Source organism: Bactrocera tryoni, chromosome 5 (genome assembly GCF_016617805.1).
Source record: "Bactrocera tryoni isolate S06 chromosome 5, CSIRO_BtryS06_freeze2, whole genome shotgun sequence".
Taxonomy (NCBI): domain Eukaryota; kingdom Metazoa; phylum Arthropoda; class Insecta; order Diptera; family Tephritidae; genus Bactrocera; species Bactrocera tryoni.
In genome coordinates this window covers 27,627,536-27,647,765 of record NC_052503.1, presented here as the reverse complement: position 1 = coordinate 27,647,765, position 20,230 = coordinate 27,627,536, and the positions used below count along the sequence as shown (strand labels likewise).

Genomic DNA, 20,230 nt, shown 5'->3' with positions numbered 1-20,230 from the left:
AGGCTTGTATGTATATATGTATGTACACAATTTGTTTGCAATTTTTAGGCTTACCATCAATAATGTGATCTATTTTTAAAGTTACTACTTTTTTATAAATGTAAAGAGCAAGTTAAAAAGTCAAATTGTGTTTAGCTAAATGGGTTGCCATATTTATATATTTTCATTTTCATGCCCAACACACTTTCCGTTAACACACTCGCTACTGTCAATCAGTAAAAATGAAAAGAAGGAAATCTAAATCTGAGTGTCGCCAATGCGCGCTCTGTTTTCAGTTTTGTTTATTTAAAAAACGTTTTTTTTTACAATAACATACATGCTGCATACATATAAATATACCTAAACACATTTTCACTTACATGCGCCAATTTTAATTTAACTAAATAAATAATAAATTAAAATCTAAGTTAAACATTCGTTACGATTTCTTGCGTCCTGCTTCCTCCCCTTGAACTTGCATGTGTGTGTTTACAATTTCTCTTTGTTTTTGCGTGTAAAAAATAGATTAGAAATAAATATTTAGCATTACATATGTATATGTATATACATATATATAAGCTAGCAGCTGTTTTATTATTATTATACAGTAGATTTATATAAACTAAATTATATATTTAAGTCAACGACTCTCATTCTCGAATTCACCGTTCAAAACCCCGTTTTATCTTTTACTTTCATTTTTTACTTTACGTTACTTTACTTTACTTCGCAGTTTGCGTTTGTTTTGTTTTTCGTTTTTTTTTTTCTTCTTTGTTTGTTTTTGTTTATGTATGTAATTAGCAATTAGTATCACGCGGAGCATCTTTGCTAAATTATCACTACAATATTACTAACAGAAAACAAAAAACAAAAAAAAGTAAAATGTGAATTATACAAATGTTGGTAGCATTTAATTATAGGCAGAGACTGGGAGTAAAAGTACAACAATAGTACTGTTTAGGGCTAGCGCATTATTATTTACATATGTATTCGTTTATATATAAATATATATGTATATAAGTATGCAGCTGAGCGCCGTTTTTATTGTTGTTGTTGTTGTGTAACAAGACCATTCATTTGTTGCTGGTTTGTTTTTATTAACATTGCGCTTAACGTAGAGGGATCACGTCATATTCACACCCAAAGCACGGCTGGAATACTCGTACACCACATAACTGATCGAAACGGCTGGAAGTACTTTAATGAAGTTCGGTGTTATGCCGCGGTACAGGCCACAGATGCCTTCGTTGTGTAGAATCTTGCGAAAGACACCGAACATGTTGTCGTCATTGATAGCGCCCGCCTGCCGCAAGGGTATGCCCACGCTGGGTTGCTTGCTTTTGGTGATCACTGCAAATGCAAAAACAAAAGTGTAAAACTATATATGTATGTATGTATATAGAAGCGAAAAGCAAAAAAAAAATAAGTTAACATCAATAAAAAAATAAAAATAAATAAAAAAAACAATAAAAAATAAGTAAATAAAAAAAATAAATAAATAAAAACAACAAAAAAAGAATTATAAAAAAATTTAAAAAAAAATTAATAAAAAGAAAAAAGTTAAATAATATGTATACGTAAAATGAAAAAAAGGTTTACAAAAGAAAAAAATATTAAAAAACAATAACAAAAAATTTTTAATTAATAATCATGTAAAAAGAATATAAAAATAAAATAAAATATATCAATTAAAAACCAAATATTTAAAAACAATATCAAAAAAATAGGGAGTTTCAATAAAAAAATAAAAATAAATAAAAAAAACAATAAAAAATAAGTAAATAAAAAAAATAAATAAATAAAAACAACAAAAAAAGAATTATAAAAAAAAAATAATAAAAAGAAAAAAGTTAAAAAATATGTATGTATATATAGAATTAAAAAAAAAACAAGTTTACAAAAGAAAAAAATATTAAAAAACAATTACAAAAATTATTTAATTAAAAATCATGTAAAAAGAATATAAAAATAAAAGAAAATGCATATATCAATCAAAAACCAAATATTTAAAAACAATATAAAAAAAATAAGGATTTTAAATATTATTAAAAAAAAGTATTCAACTTAGCTAACATAAACAACATAACAACTAAGATAAACAAATTGAAAATAGTTATAGAATATTATTAAAATATTAAAAAAAACAAATTGACAAAACAAAAAAAAAAAAACAAAATTAACCATATAAAATATAAAAAGCGACGAAATATATAAAAATAATAGTTGCCAACTGTGCAACGCTTGCTTACCTTGCGCCTGCAGTCGCGTGCGCACCAACGCCAATGGATACGAGCACACCTGTCCCAATGTACTGGACGCGCTGCCGCATGCCAACAGCACGAGAAAGCTTGGCTGTTCCGTATTATGACTACTTAAATACTTTTTCTTCAAAGTTTCATATACCGCCAGATCAATACCGGCATAAGGAATAATGCCCAACATATTCGGAATGTAACCACGATAAAAGCTACGTACACCCTCCATTAAATAGATCTTTTTCGCTGCATCCAATATACCCTTATACTGACCGGTCTTACGCAAGGCCAAGCGTGTCTTTAATACTTCCATCGGATAGATGACCGTCTGCGAGATGCCACCGGCCGCTGCACCAGCCATAAAACGTTCACCAATCGTCATCTGGCGCTTCTCATCGCCGCGTATTAGACGCTTGATCTTCTCGTAAGCGGCAAATTTGATCGCTGATTCGGGGGCAATTTTCAGCACATTTATACCGTTGCCACGCCACATGCTGCGGAGGCCTCCTTCATTTAGCATATATCTTAAACTATCAGAGATTCCGGCTTTATGTGTTTGAACCTGTCGAAGCCAACAAGAGTTTCATTATAATTATTTGTTGCATAATGTGTAAGTGTGTGTGTGTTTGTGTTGTCATACCTGCAAGTACACTTTTATCCTATCTAATGGAGCTGTGCATGTACGCGACACTGCACCTGCAATACCACCAGCCGCCAGATGGCGCCACCACATGCCGGTCTGCATTTCACTTTGCGTGAAATCATCAGGTACATTTAAATCTTCACCAATGTCAAGGTACTGCAAGAGAGAAATGCAAAAAAGCGCATCAGCAAATAATATATAAATGTAAATATAAATAAAGTAGACATTGAGTTTTGCGCAACCAAATGTGCTTATGTGCGTGTGTTTCGCTGAAATGTGCGAAATATTTAGCAGCACGCTTCGGCTGGCGAGGCTTTTCCTATAGTATTTAACATAATTGCATATACACGCAGACCGGCCTCCAAACGGAACAAAGTCTCCGCAGTCACGAGGTGTTAATTAAATTGCACACATACGCACATACAAATACAAAGTTATACATGCTAATTTATAAAATTTTAGACGATGCCAATTTTTTTTAAAGTCTACACAAACATACATACACGCATATAGACACTCATATACTATAGTACTCTTATGTATGTGTGTATGTGATCTTGGCAGCGCTCATTTGAGGCGCAATAAAGCCAAAATAAATTTAAAATTGCTTTTCTGCACACACTCATACATATGTACACTCATACATATATATACATATGTATATATTATATTCACACATATTAATAGAGGGATGTTAGCACACCAGCCAGTCAATCACCTTGCTTTCTAGCATTTATGAATGTACTATAATTTATTTATTTTAGACAATTGAAAGCACTGTGACGAAGAGTGTAAGGAAAAATTCCTTGATGCGTTCAAAAAAAAAGAGAAAATTACAATATAATAATTTATATGCCACGTAGATATTATAAGTATTTCAAAAAGTAAAAAATTTAAGTGAAAACTATAAAAGAAAAAAAAAACAATAAAATATAAACAAATAAAATATAATCAGAAATAATAAAACAAAAAAATTAAGAAAAACAAAACCAAATAAAACACAACAAAAAAAAAAAATAAAAAAGAAAATAAAGAATAAAAAAAATATTTAATTTACTATACAATATACATACTATATATAATAAGTAATAACATAAACATAAGAATTACAAAAGTAATAATTATTAAAACAAATAAAGAAAGCAGTAAAATGCAATGAACAAACAATAAAAATAAATTTAATACTAAAAAAGTAAATAAAATAAACATAAAAATAAAAAAAATAATAATAATTCAAAAATGTAGACAGAAATTAAAAAAAATATGAACAAATAAGAAAAAATTATATTTAATGTAGAAAATGAAAAATCTATAAAATGGAAAGAAAAAAATAAAATAAAAAAAGGTAAAAAAAAAATTATGATAAAGAAATTAATAAAAATACATATTAATAAAAAATAACATAAACACATAAATTGAAAATGTAAATAAAATATGTTTATTTTATTATAATAAAAAAAAAAATACAAATCAAAAATACAATAATCATTAAAGGAATAAAAAAAAATAGGAACAGATTATATGTATTCAATGTAAAAAAAATAAAAATGTATCACATGGAAAGAGAAAAAAAATAAATAAATAAATATATACATTATTTATAAAAAAGTATATAAAATAAACATAAATATTAAAAAATAATAATAATTTAAAAAAATAAAGAAAATTAAAAAATATAAACAAATAAGAAAAATATATATATATATATGTATTTAGTGTAAAAAAAATAAAAATCTAATAAATGGAATCTATAAACCAAATAAATATAGGAAAAACAAACATAGTTAATTTTTACTCCACCCAAGCTATAATGGATAGCATTTCTTATAGCATAAAAGGAAGAAATATCTCGAATTTGATCAGTCAGTTTGAATGGTGACTATATAATATGGTCCGATCTGATTAATTTCTTCAGTGATTGAAGCGCTGTTTTGGACATGTCAAATTTCGTAAAGATATCTTGTAAAATAAAAAAGTTTTCCATACAAGAACTTGAATTGTTCCTTCATTTTGTAGGACAGCAATATCGTATAGTGATCCGATATCGGCGGTTCCGATAAATGAGCAGCTTCTTGGAGAGAAAAGAACTAAGCGTATAACTGCCTATGAAACGCTTCATTAATATTTATTACGTCAAAACATCAGAGACATATGTTCCAATTAACGAGCATATCTACGATTGTAATGTGTAAAATGTGTTAAAGTCAAATTTATAAATTCATAAAATGCAGTTTTCTTAGCTTCAATCAAAGCATGTTGCTTAACAAGTGCTGAGAAGTATGAAAAGCATAAATCCGTTTTATCAGATATTGAAATTAATGTTTTTTAGTATCCAAAAATTATTTTAAGTGACAAATAAAAGGAAAATGTGTTAAAAACGCATAAGTCGATTGATTTTTTTTTTTTTTTGATTTCTAGAAATAAATTGGTCATATCCCTGATGATATAAATCTCATGACACTTTACAGTTTGCGATTATCATTTGCTGTTTCAAGACAAAACAAAACAACGTGCCTTAAACACATATGATTTTAAAACACACAATTTATCACAATTAACTTAAAGTCGACTTATGCCGTTATCACACACATATATGTAAGTGTATTGGCTCGTTCAATTAAAATTGTTGTTGATTTAATAAAATTTTCTGGTAATAAAGTGAGCCACACTGAGGAGCTAAATTGAGGCGTTAATAAACAATTGTTGAAGGAAATAAAGAAAATAAAAAAAAAATAAATAAATAGAAGGCAAAAATAATGTGAAAATATGTATGTACGTAAAAAACAAAAGTTTGCTAATGTTAAAGTGTGCGCTATTTAGAAGAAAAACAAACCTTGATAACAATGTCGTTTTATAATACTAAAGATAATAAGTTTGAAATAGAATAAATATTTAAAAAATATTTTAATAAAATATGCTGGTAATTCAAAGATCAGGAACGTGGTTAATTGCAGCGATAACAATTATTTATTTTAAAAATAATGTAGAAAAAAAAAATAAAATGCTGATACAGCAAGAAAGAAAAAATTATTCAATATTATTATAAATAATAACAAAAAAATAAATTAAAAAAATTATAATTTCTATAAAAGTTAAAAAAAAAAATCACTATTCAAAAACCACACCCTCTTTTCACAGCACACCAAACTTGATAAGCGGGTTTTAGAAGTTTGAAAATGCAATATCAAAAGCGCGAGCTTCAAATCCATACACACGCTTTCCATTCACATTAAAAAAAATTAAAAAAAATAGTCTCTAAATTTCGAACGGAAGTGCGCAGTGAAAAAGTCACGCCCACCACCAATATAGCTATGATTAGGGTATCTAAAGCTTCGGTGTTTGCCAGGCGATTAAACGTTCGTTATTATCATTAATTGATTGAAATTTTGTTTGTCGGCTTGTTTGTATGCGTGTGTTTCCTAGACAATTAGAATTTATTTTCCAAGTCAGTCATTCTATTTGCGTAGTTAATATTATATTTTGAAAAAATACAACCACAATAAAGTGTGCTAAAATGCTTGTTTGTGTGTTTTGGTCGCGTCGCCGTGACTTATCAGTGCGAAAATGACAAAGCATGTTTGTGTGTGTTTACTCGTATACTTATACATATTTATGTATGTAATATTTAATTGACTTCAAGATTAACATCGCACCGCCACACACCAGTTTCAACGAGAATTTATTACAAAGAAAACCCACTGACTGAATTCAAATGAAAGACCTCAAAGTATAAAGCGGAGATCAGAAGATTAGCACAAGACGAAAAAAGTAAATAAGTAAAATGTTTATAAAACCAAAAGTGATTATTTACATATAACTTATATGTTTATGTGTATTGTAATTATACCCTAGTACATATACACATACTACAATATATAAATGATCAACATGACGAGATAACTCGATTCAATCATGCCCGTCTTTCCGTTGGCATGTGTGGAAATAGCAATCAGTTTTTGAGATATCGATCTGAAATTTCGCACGCGTTCTTTACTACCCAAAAAGCTGCTTATTTGTCGAAACCGTCGATATCAGCACACTATAGCATATAACTGCCATACAAAATGAAGGAACAAAATCAAGTCCTTGTATGGAAAACTCTGCTATTTTACAAGATACCATTACGAAATTTGACATGAATTATTGGCCGAAGCAACAATACAATTACCGCAAAAATTGTTAACATCCGACCACTATAGCATATAGCTGCCATACAAACTGACCAATCAAAATTAAATCTTTGTATGAAAATTTTTTTTATTTGAGTAGATATCTCCACGAAATTTCGCTCAGATTATTGCTCAAGGAAACACTACAATCTCCGAAGAAACTTTTCAGATCGAACCACCATAGCATATAGCTGCCATACAGACTGACCTATCAAAATTAAGTCTTTGTATGGAAAAAATTTTTATTTGACAAGATAAATTCATGAAATTTGGCATAAATTATTAACCAAGCAAGCGCTAAAATCTGCGAACATATTATTCAGATCGGACCACTATAGCATATAGCTGCCATGCAAATTGAACGATCAAAATCAAGATGAAGATCTTTGTATATATCTTTATGCTGATGCTGTTAGAAATGCACCTGTGAAAGGTATTAAAGCATCTGTGCAATCGAAGTTAACGTTTGCTTGTTGTTGTTAAATTGGTTTGTTCATATTTATACATATTTTCCTTGGCGTTTTGCGGTTTCCTCGAACGACGCATTAAATTGAAATCTACTAATTTGTTTGCAAGTGACTTACAATATTAATATTCATATACTGTATGTAAACATATTTACAGATCTTGTATAAAATCCAGCTTTCAACTATACATATATGTACATAAGTACATTTATTTGTCTGTAATAACGCTTATTTAATAATCTATCAAATTAAAAGCTGCCGCTTAGCGATTAAACTCGCGCGTTAATACGAATCACATAATACAAAAACAACAAAAAAAAACAGAAAACAAATAATGCCACAAAGGCAAATAAAGCACCAACGTGCGCGAGTTTAAAATACATGTGTCGCCTGCTGCGGTCTTGGTTGCCATGTGCACAATTGGGAACCACAGCAAAGAGCCAGCAGCTAGGCGTCAACAGCAAGTGCTACAGCTAAATAAATACATATGTTTCAACTAAGATACAATTTTAAACACACATATGCATTTTCAAACCATATACAGGGCCATAAGTAATATACCTCGGTTAAAAATAGAAAAGTCAAGAAACAAAGGTGAACAATAAAAATTAATAATTAATTAAAATTAAATAATATGTATAAGCAAAGTAATTATATTGCGACTGAATGCAACAATAACAAATACAATATAAATAAAATATAATAATAAAAATATATATAATATATAATAAAAAAGGTAAACATCTACATAACCTCACTTAAAAAAAAATTGTGCCTAAAACTAGTTTTTCAATCACGATGAAGTCTGCAAATTTTAATTAATTTCGATAAAATTTGAAGTTATATAATTTTTTATTACTTTAAACCCAAAATGTTTGCCTATAAAATATTGAAATTAATTATTCCTTGTCAAATTGTATACGCTGAAAATTATGTCAGTGATGTTACTAAACTAAAATTTTTCAACTGAATTGAAAAGTAAAACAAGAAAAACGTTAACTTCGTTTGCACCGAAGCTAATATACCCTTCACAGGTGCATTTCTGTTAGTAACTATGTGTTCAGTTTGTATGGAAGCTATATGCTATAGTCAACCGATCTGATCAATTTCTTCGGAGATTATGTTATTACCTTAAGCAGTAATCCATGTGAAATTTCGTGAAGATACCACGTCAAATGCGAAAGTTTTCCATAGAAGCCTTTGATTCCGATCGTTCGGTTTGTATGGCAGCTACATATATGCTATAATAAGCCGATCTGGACAATTTCTTCTGATATTATATTATTTCTATTAACAATAACTCATACGAAATTTCGTTAATATATCTTGTCAAATGTGAAAGTTGTCCATACAAGCATTTGATTCCGATCATTCAGTTTGTATGACAGTTATATGCTATAGTTAACCGATCTGAACAATTTCTTCGAAGATTACATTGTTGCCTTAGAAAATAACCTGTGCCAATTTTTGTGATGATACATTGTCAAATATGAATGTTTTCCATACAAGAACTTGATTCCGATCGTTCAGTTTGTATGGCAGCTATATGTTATACTGGTCCGATATCGGCAGTTCCGACAAATGAGCAGCTTTTTGAAGAGAAAATGACGTTTGCAAAATTTCAAAACGATATCTCAAAAACTGAGGGACTAGTTCGTATATATACAGACGGACGGACAAATTACCTGTCTAATTTCTTATTCAGAAATAATTTTAAATGAGTTTTGGTTACTTTAAACTTAAATATTTGCATAAAAAGTGGTTTACAGTATAAAAAGAGTAACTCGACTTTATAAAATATTGAAGTTAATTATTCTTTGTCAAATTTTATACGCAAGAAATTAGCTTAGCAATGTCACAAAACTGAAATTGTAGGAATAACTTAATTAAAAAGTAAAAAAGCGTAAATCGATTTTGCAAGATAATGAAATAAATGATACTTTTGTTTAATTTTGTACCCAGAAATATTTTTCAGTGAATTTTTGTGACTTTAAACCCAAAAATTTTAGATAAAAAGGTTGTTTGGGTGGTTAACTGTATAAAAAGCGGAAGTCCATATTTCCAAAAATTTATATTTTTTTAATTCAAGAAAACATTCATATGTAGTAGTTTACAGCATTAAAAGCGTAACTCCATATTTCGAAATATTTGAATTTTATTTTTTAAAGCGATTTTAATGCAGCCAACGCGCTAAAACTCTGCTAATAACGTGAAAAAGTGTTCAAATACGTGAAAAAAGCGTTCACATCCGTTGTATTTGAACACTAGTAATTTTTTTTTTTAGCATAAAACCAGCTGCGTGTGAACCCGACATTAGCGGTTATGCCTCATTTGCGTAAAATAATACAAGTTACGCCCAGTTCCAGCCAACTACTGGCGTAAACCTGACCAGATAGTTATAAGCTGAGTAGCTTACATATTGTCAACTATAGTATAAATGAGCTCATAACTACAACAACAACAATTAATTAATAATGCAATTTTAAACGGAAATATCGGGTTTTTCTGCAAGCACCCGCTCTGGCACTTGACATTTCTCGCTTGTCATCTATTATATATGCATTATTATCTAAGCGAGTTTACATATGCATACGAGAACACTCTTATGAGTATATATATTTATACTTATAGCAATGTATATGCACCGTACGTATGTAAATATTATTTTTAATTGCCAAACAAATGCACTTGGCTGCATTTGAATGGGTGCAGCGTTATTAGGAAATAAGAAACGACAAGTGTGCAAGCGAACAGCGAAAAGTCTGAAGAGCGGAGAGCGAGTATTACATATGCAGGCAGCGCTTATCAATCCGGTTATGGCATAAGTGCTGCACAAGCAGCTTTTCAAAACGAAAAAACAAAAATATTTTTGCGAAAAAAGCGCTATTTATGCGTCTAGACTGGAATGTCAGCGGGTTTTTTTGCTTTTTCGGCGCAAGCCACAATGAATGCGTCTGAATAACTTGAATATTTCAATTTTAACGAGAAATCGCTAAACGAGCGCAGCGTAGATGAGTCACTTCCTCAAGTGCTGATAAAAAAAATTAAACTCTTAGCACTAAATGATAATATTTACGTATGTATTTGTATTTGTTTGTGGCAGTACATACCCGTGTCATAACGTCACGAAAGATTACAACAAAATCTTCCAGCACATCACCTTGAACAGCCATTTGCTGGAAGTTCTGATAATCAGTGGGCCAATTGTGGTTGCTGCGCAGCATTTTATCGCGTTTGTTTATGATTTCTGTATTGTTATGTGTGGAAAAGTTAGGAAAACACTTCACTACACCCGAGCAATTGCCGTTTGGCTTGTGCTCTTTGCGTAAGCTTTTTCTATTTTCAACAATTGCAGCACTCTGAACGACGTCAGTGCAGTTGTTGTTGTTTTCCAGCTTTGAATTATTTATTTTGCAGGGCACTTTATTTATTTTTATGCTTTATTATTTATTTTTTTGCAATTGAAATATTTAAAATGTGTTAAAAAATTATTTATTTTTATTTTGGTTTTTTTTTGCACTAAAAAACGAGTACTCTTTCTATCAGCGTTTACACGTTACGTTTTGTTGTAAATTTTAGAAGATTACGCTCGCGATTTATTTTTACTTATTTTCGCTTATTACGTTGCTATTGCAATTATCGACTACTGAATATTTTTTTCGTTTCGAAGATATGGTAAAAATTTTCGAAAAGTGAAAAATTTCGAAAAACTTTAATATTGAAAAAAAAAAACGTTTACAAATCGAAGCAATTTCCAGTTGGGAAAAATTAAATTACTTCGTGCTTGTTTTCCGTTTTGTTACGTAAAGACCGCAATTGCAAGCGAGAGCCGAAACACACGTCTTCTATTTGAGCATGATGAACAGAGACTGACGACTGACTTGCTGAACTGCAGAGATAGTCAGACTAATCAAGTGCCAAATAAGTATTATCATGCTTCGCCTCTCACCTACACACACACAAACACCTCTACATGATATACAATAAGAGGCACATATTTACATGCGCCTGATAGCTACACAAGTTGATCGTTGCCGTTGACTCGGTGCAAAGTACGAGCATATTAAATTTTATTGTTGTTTTATTGGCGTTTGACGATCAGTATGCGCTCGTTTTATAAAAAAGGGTCTGCCTACAGTCTGTGCGTATACTGTGTTTGTAAGTATCTCGTATTAAGTGTGTGTATGTGCATGTATGTTTGTAAATAGGATCTCATGCAACAACACCCTCTCAAAAATTAAGTGTTTTGTGTAGCATATCGAGTGCGGCAGCTCTCTGAGGCACCCATTGATATTGTACACCCCACTTTATAGTTGAAAATTCAGTAAGAATGCACGCTAAAATAAACAAAAACCGTATAGAATACTCCAGATCACACAGATATGTGCATGCACGCGTACGAAAATGACCTGCAACTTCAATTCTTAAGGTGGAATATAAGTAGTTGAGGCCCCTGCCTAACGTAAATGCGAAAGAAGCTTCGCGAAGCCGAACTTTAGCAATGCAAAAACTTGAAAAATAACAAAAGAAAAGCGTAGTCAGCATGAAAAATTTAAATATGTATCACAAAAAAGAAAATTTGGAAAAATTAATGCATAAACCAAAATTTCTTTTTTTAATTTCAACATAAAAAAGAGCATATATGTATATTTACTATGTTGCAATAAATTAGAAGCGCAAGCTAATTCAAAACCGCCTTACAATAAGTTACTAAACTAGCGCCTAAAATTATGCACTGTTTCTTATATAAAAACAACAAAGCTATGTTTAAAGTTACTGTTTTATAATTAAAGTAATCAAATTATACACATAGCGGTATACAAATTTTTCTCCCCAATAGTCGCTTATTTGTCGGAACTGCTAATACCGGAACACTATAGCATATAGCTGTCATACAAAATGAGCGTCGAAAATTTACAAAAAAAATCTTCCTCTTTTTGCTGATAAAGCAATAATGTTTTTTTTATGTTTTCTTGTTGTTGTTATTGCGCCATGAGACTTGCCAAAAACTTCTAAGAAAGAGCTGCTGAGTTGACAGAGATTCGTTAAACCTATTATTCCGAACCCCCTACTGTCTTGTGAACTGCTTTTTTGTTTTGTTTGAAAACAACAGCAACTTTTCTAGTTAAAAATTCAGCGATGATAAATAATTAAATTCTTAGTGTTAATTTTGAATATTTATCTTACTACCAAACATACATATGTAAATATATACACATACAGTATACATACATATATGAACATTTACACATGTAGATATACCACGGTGGGCAAATAATGCATTAAAAATTCAATTAACGTTTAATTTTTTTTTTGTAATCTTAATTAAAAATAAATAAAATAAAATTAAGATATTTAATAACAAATACGATGGAAAATTTAAAAATAAAATTTTAATTAATAAAAAAAACATACAAAAAACGCATTAAAAATAAAAAAATTGAAATTATAACCTTAAATACCGGATTGAAAAATAAAATATACATTTTTAATCGAAAAAAAACAGAAGCAAAATAAAAAAAAAATAGTTTTAAACACCGGATTGAAATATTAAAAAAATAATTTTTAAAGTGAAAAAACGGATTCAAAATAAAAAAAAAGTTGAAGTTTTAACCTTAAATAGCAGATTTATTTAAATTAAAAATTTATATTTAATAGAAAAAACCGGATTAAAAATAAAAAAATTAGATTTTAACTTTTGCCGGCTTGAAAAATTAAACATAAATTTTTAATAAAGAAGGATAAAATAAAAAAAAGAATGAAAATTCTAAACCCAAATACCGATTAGAAAAATAAAAAATTTATGCCAATTAAAAATTAAAAATAAAATGTGTTTTTGAATTTTAAATTATTTCTCACTTGCGTGCTTCGTTTTCTCCAATTTTGATTATCTTTTGATAATGAAAGTTTATTTTTAATAAAATATTTTGTAGTTTGGCACTTTTTGTCTTATTGACACTTAATTACGATTAATTATAGGTTTTCAATTAATAATACGCAAATAATTCCTGTTTATCCCTTTGCATGCTGGCTTTAGATATGAAAAATGTTCTTTTTTTTTATTTCTTACTACAATTTTTAAATTAGGAATATTTTATAAATTTTTAATTAATTTTGGACTAAAAATTAAATTTCCAAATTAATTAATTTCGATTTTAGGATAAATAATAAAAAGTAGTCCCGATTTACGGAATAAAGAAATAAATTGGCAATGTTTTAATTAAATTTCAAAATTTTAACCCACAAATTTTTAATAAAACAAGCAGCGAAGTGCTAGGTTCGGGTGCAAACGAACATTTTATACTCTTGCAACTTGTAAGAATCAAAGCCAGCGAAATACTTTATGTTGTAAAACCAATCATATAGAGCCAAAGTCAGCCGGATGTTCGAAACTCCTGATATTAGTTATATAGAGGCTAGATCAAGTTTTCGCGCAAATTTATCTATTTTAGGCACAATGATACACTGTTATGAGCAAAACACGCTCTCCTGATTTTACCTGACATATTGGCTGATATATGCGGTACGAACTCACCCCGAAGTTCGAAAATCTTTATATTGACTATATGGGATTTAAGGGAAGTATTTGTCCGATTCAACCTATTTTTGGCATACAAACATAGCAATTGGTTGCAGGAGTATAAAAATTCACAACTCTGACACATGCATGTATACATATATGTATATAAATATTGCAACGTTAGAATAAATATTGTAAACACAACAAGAAAATAAATAATACAAAATAAATTAAAATAAAATGAAATTAAAATAATTTATTCATTACTAATTTGCAAAAGCTAACACATCAATTTCAATTCTCATTCAATCACTCATTTAATGCAAAACAGAGGAACTTTCCATTAAGTAGTTAGCGTCTTTTCACAACTAATACCCCTTTCTTTCTTATGGATGCTAATTGACTTATAAAAGCGACATCTCAACTGTTTATTTAGGAAATTAGAGCTGTAATAGTAAAATATATAAAATAAGCGCAGAGCCTAATAAATGATGTCGTTACATTTGCCATACATTCAACAGTTGGCAGTGGCATTCCATTATTATTTTGGTTCAGTGAGTGAAATACAAAGGATTTTTTTGTGAGTTTCGGGTATTTCCACCGATATTGTGAAGCATTTACAGCAAAAAAATAAATGTGTTTGTGCAAACAATATTTGGTGTGCCAAAAGAGAAGCATAATATTTACTGTATTTGTGGGTATGTACACAAACACTATTACAGTTATACACATACATATATGTATATATGTATAAAATTTGCAAAGCGATTGGATTTTCTTTGCATAATTATTTACTGCTCGCAGCATAACTTTTGTTTTATGACTTTAATATTTATAAAGAAATTTGAAAGTTATTCTTATTGACTACACCTTCTGATCAAATTTGGCTCGGACTGGTACCGCAAAACGAATTGATAAAAAAATGTTTTTCTTAGGTTAGTACAAAATTTAGTTTTATATTCGTGTGAAGTGTTAGTGATCTTTTGGGTATGCATCGTGTCAAAGTTAACCTCGTATTAAAAGACGTGAATATGAAGTCGAAACTGTCACATTCAGAAAAAGGCGCCAAAAAAATAAGACGAAACCGAAAAAAATGCTGAAGGCACCGAAATTGCTCAAAAGCGGCTTATTTTGAAGGTTATAATAAAAATTTGTATTAGAATACGGCAAAATGTTTTTTGTTTACATTTGACACTTTAATAAGGTTGCTTAACATTTATTAATTAGAAATTATAACCGCCTTCGATTCGACATTTCGCTACGCGCTACCTTTGTGCGTTTCTCTCTTGTTAAAATTAATCAATTATTTTTTTATACTCTGAACAGAGTTGTAGCGGCAGAATTCTGCTGAGTTGACAGTCCTTGGCCAGATAAAAATCGGGGTTCGTTTCAGTTACGTAGACCCAACTGTCTTGGGGACGAACATTATTGTCTAAGGCAGCGTCAAACCTTATTACATATTGTTCTGATCGGACAACTATAGCATATACATATGTAGCTGCCATCCAAACAAAGAATTTCTGCATCAAAGAAAAAAAAGCATAACAAAATGGCGCATGCGTCAGAGTATATGATAGCAAACAGTTGTATAGTTTGCTCAATTCACTCGCTTCAACGCTTGACAAATCGAAGAGAGCCAATATTTAAATAACAAACTCTTTTTTTTAGCGATTTCTTAGCTTGGTGGCAAAAAAATTTATACACATACAAAAAAAAAAAAATACTCTCATTTTCTTAATCAATCTCAATCCACATTTTTATACAAATAATTTAAAATTCGCACACAAAACGCAACAACAAACGCTATACAAACATTCAATCACATTAAAAAAAAACTATTTCAAATATACTTACAGTAGAATGCCGCCAGAATTTGATCAAATCGTGAATATCAGTGGATGGTGCCAATAATAGGAAATCGCGCCATTCATTAAAGCTAATATTTAAACTGCCATCTTGATCCATTCTGTATTAGTAATTGCAAGATATAGAAATAAGAAAACATTATAAATAAATATGGCAGGCAGGAAAATGTCGACGAAAGTAAACAAAAAATTTAATATCATTAAAGAGCATGCAAAAGTTTTAATTTTTTTGTTTACCGATACATACATACATACATAGATATTTATACATTCAGACAATTGGACAAGTGCACGTCACATACAGTTCACTAAATCTAAACACGATCTCTCACCTTACGACTGAGAATTTCTGATAACTTTTTATCCTAATAGGGAACGAAAAATGCAAACATCAAATATAGCCGAACTTAGGAAAATTACGTATTATGTAAATATAAAACGAACTGAAGTGATTTGGTTTGTGGCTTTATTAAAAAAAGAAAAACTTGTTAGTAAAACAGTATAATTTGTTTTTTTTTTGTATTTAAATTTACATATATATATACAAATATTAAAAAAAAAGCGGGCAAAACCAAAAGCTGCCTTCAAATCTCAATAATTAAAACTGGACAACTAGAACGCCTTTCTTAATTTGTATAACTTTTCTTACAAATCATATAGTTGAGGTACGCAGTTACGTATGTATGTATTTGGAGAAGTTTTTTAATAGTGTCGAAATGTCTGGACTTACCCTAAGTCTTTTTTGGAGGAACTAAAAATTGCTAAAAAGTATTATGAAGGGTATTCATAATGTTAAATGTCAAAAAATAGTGGTGGGATGATGAAACGTACTTGGAAGTTGTATTAACTTCCTTTCCTTCCGTTTAATATTATAGTTATTATTTGTGATGTATTGTGTTTGATAAAATGATAAAAATCGGATTCTATTAGCTAAAATTATATTTCAACTTATGGAATCCAACAGTTACAATAATATTGTTATGTGACATGTGACTCAAGTATTATGTTATGTATAACAGCTAATCTACAACTAATTAAATTGCTACAAACAGTTAAAAATTAAATCATTAAATCGTGTTAATATATATAAGATAACTTAACACATGTTAGGCAACCTACCGTGAAAGTAGATTTGTGGCTTCCTCTGGGTCAACTTCAATGCCCAAATCTTTAAAAGCGTCTATTAACTCTTCCAAATCCACTTTGCCTGTAAAAAAAATATTAAAATGGAAAATTATATGCACACAATATAAGGCAATTCATTTCAACACAAACCATCTTTGTTTTTATCCAGATGTGAAAACTGTAGTCGTAAATTCTTTTCGTGTTCACGCACATAGAACACGAATTCTGCCAGGCCAACATCGCCACTTTGATTAATATCGGATTGTTCCAAGAATTTCTTTAAATAAATATTGACAAATATGATGGAAAGGTGAGTGAATATTTAATAAGCACTTGACACTAATATATCGATAATTTAATCAAAAGTTGTCATAATATTATCTAAAGTACAATAATATATTGTTTTTCGCTTTAAATATACAAAATGTATGCACATCATATTTTTTTAATTCGATTTAAGTTCACCAAAAATTTATATTGTCATTAACAATTTTATTATAATACACAAAGCTCAAAATGCACCTAACTTCACAATTTTATTAACACTCTCTACTGATTCGTACAGTACTTCCAATTAAGTCTTTATGTGATTGTTTATTTTTTTTTACTTAAAACGTACCTCGGCATAAACACTTGAGAGACCAAACTCTCGTAATGCTTCAGAGAGATCATGAATATCTATACGTCCATTACCGTCCCGATCAAGCGTGTTGAATAGCTTCTCTAGCCTTTCCTCGTCTTCGTGCGGCAACTCTGTGGCCAGTTGCGTATGGGCGCCACTAGCACTACCGGTAATGAATTGCGGAAAAGTTGTGGTATTATCATGGCCTTTTGCTTGATGTGTAGCTGCTGCAGTATTCTGATGGTGTGAGTCGGTGGTGTTTAGTACACTCTGTATGGGTATCAATTTTGGATGGTTATGACTGCCTACCAGGTGTGTAGAATTTGTTGCAATCTGATTGCAGCTGGCTCCTGAACTTGCCGCGGCATTTGAGGTGTGTTGTAAAGACGGAGATGTTGTTGTTGGTGCTGTTGATGATAAGTTATGAGTTTTTTGCGCAATCTTATTCTGTTCCTGTTTTTGAGCTATATTGTTCGTTACAATATTCTTGTCTTCGTCTTTATCCACCATTATAGTTACAAAAGCCAAAAGCGAAAATTGATTTTCTCCGATAAATTAAACCAGTATTGATTTCTTAGATTATACTTGCTGAACGTAATATAAAAAGTAAACAAATTAAAATGTTTAATTGTACTGGCCAAAAATATGATTATTGTTAAACACTCACTTCGTATGTAGACAAGGTTTGTTTATGCCTGCGTCTCCCAGTTATATACTCTAAAGATAAGTGATTATGTACAATACGATGTGCATGTGTTTGCACATATTCGTACTCTCAAAAGAATGCTATACGAAATCCAAAATTTTCCAGAAATATTTATAAACACAGAAATAATATATAAATATATGTCAGATTTAGATAATAACAATTTGAAAAACACACCAATGTAAGGGGTTTTGCAATTATTTTCTCAAAATATTGTTTTTTTTCGTGTTGCAATTTTTTTAGCACTCGTGCACGTATTTGTATACTAGACAAAATTTATTCATTGCGAATTTAAATGAAAACTAATTCATGTTACAGTCTAAATAGCATAAGCCGAATAACATATTTTTTCATTCACATATTTTATGTTTTCTTTGCTATAAATTTAATTTTATATTTAATTCTTTTTTTGCCACAATGGAACATGAGCTCATCAAGTGAAAATGATCAAAGTTGTAGCAGTGCCCGAGCGTAATTGGATAAATTGCATGCGTGTATGTGAAGCTATTGCGGTGAAAGCACATTCGTGTATATCAACGAATTATATGTAATTTATATTAATTATATCAACAAATTTATCACTCAATTGAAACATTTCGGATTAATTTTCACTTAACAAACTAATTTCAATTCATTTGTCCTTCCGGCTATCGAACTATAGATTTGAAATCAGACCAAAACCGCAGGTAAATTTTACCCACGGCACATTTGCACAAAAAAAAGACAATGGTATGTAGATATGTACATATGTATTTGCTTAAGGCCGAAATTGAGGAAAGCCAACAGCTGATTATTATACATACGTCCAAACGATAACTAAGTGTGAAGTTATCGAGATGCTACCAGACCTTTGAGATTTTCTACTACAATTCCAAGTCAACATGCCATGTAGAAAGTACTCTTTTTCCAAACACACAGAACTATATGTAAACATGAGGCTGATGCTGGCGTATTGCAAACTATCCAAAGTCGCCAGCAATAGTGTTGATTTTGCACTAATACCAAAAATATCACAATTTTTCTTAGGATGAATGCCACAAACGCACCAAAAGAAAACATGCCTTATCACTAACGCTTAATTTAATATAGTAGTAGTTTGCCTTTGCACACAACCCACTGCACCACAAAACTCAGTTCATAGATTCATAGCATTTTTTCTTCATATGTTCATGCTGCAAACAACCTACTTTCGCGTCTATATTCCGGAACCTAAATCGTGACCTTCTTTAGCCACGCACGGAATTTTTCGACAACTTTCACTAGCTCAATGCCCTCCACACAGTATAACACATTCGCGTTAGGTTTTATACAAATGCATATACTCATAAACAACTTAATTTCTGTGCGAATTCAAAATTATGCGTATGCATGTATGCACACAAGTATATTAGAATTGCAGGCGACACGAGACTATAACTCACTTAAAAATGCCAATTGCAAATTGCCTGTTGGCTAATTTTCTTTTTGTCGATTAATATCCATTTACATATGCACACTTGTCTATAAATTCAATTACACCTATTTCACTTTGTACCGCCACTGCACCTGACCACAAGCTTGTCGCTGGTCTTTACTCTATTCGCACTTTGTTACACGCAATTCATCAAGCTAAGAAATCCATATAGATTTGACTTTCATTTGGAAAAGTTTTCCTTCTTATTTTAACGATTCGTGTTGCTTTTGTTTAACGCACACAATATTTGCAATTTTATTGTTTTTCATATTTTACTCAAACTTTCTTTTTGGCGTTTTCTATTTCGTGATCTACTCACCATGTTTATGTTGCCATACTAGACAGTGTGGCCATATAGAAAGGTCATGGTGAAACATAAGTTGTTACGTTATTTTTATTGACCACTCTGTTTTCCCTTTGGAATAT

At 30.2% G+C, this 20,230-nt stretch overlaps 1 protein-coding gene across 5 annotated transcripts; it reads right to left on the bottom strand.

Annotated features, from left to right (window-relative positions):
* Positions 1-734: 734 nt before the first annotated feature.
* LOC120776640 (calcium-binding mitochondrial carrier protein SCaMC-3) lies at positions 735-20,068 on the bottom strand. Of its 5 annotated transcripts, none has more exons than XM_040107466.1 (9): positions 19,773-20,068; positions 18,313-18,431; positions 17,643-18,233; positions 17,174-17,300; positions 17,018-17,105; positions 15,888-15,999; positions 2,875-3,033; positions 2,229-2,796; positions 735-1,329 (listed from the first exon to the last, which is right to left on the bottom strand). In XM_040107466.1, the coding sequence occupies exons 3-9, from the start codon at positions 18,153-18,155 to the stop codon at positions 1,103-1,105; spliced, it is 1,794 nt and encodes a 597-aa protein (XP_039963400.1). In that variant the 5' UTR covers positions 18,156-18,233; positions 18,313-18,431; positions 19,773-20,068; the 3' UTR covers positions 735-1,102. The 5 variants fall into 5 exon arrangements, with proteins under 5 accessions (XP_039963400.1, XP_039963401.1, XP_039963402.1 ...); XM_040107467.1 differs by having other exon boundaries at positions 18,313-18,362; XM_040107468.1 differs by lacking the exon at positions 19,773-20,068 and having other exon boundaries at positions 17,643-17,882; positions 17,955-18,233.
* Positions 20,069-20,230: the final 162 nt, after the last annotated feature.

Coding starts and splice junctions, on each gene's coding strand:
- LOC120776640 (XM_040107466.1), bottom strand. CDS start 18,155: ATGGTGGATAAAGACGAAGACAAGAATATTGTAACGAACAATATAGCT. Junction 17,106..17,173: donor TCTGGATAAAAACAAAGATG/GTTTGTGTTGAA, acceptor TTTTTTTTACAG/GCAAAGTGGATTTGGAAGAG. Junction 3,034..15,887: donor AATTCTGGCGGCATTCTACT/GTAAGTATATTT, acceptor TCTCTCTTGCAG/TACCTTGACATTGGTGAAGA.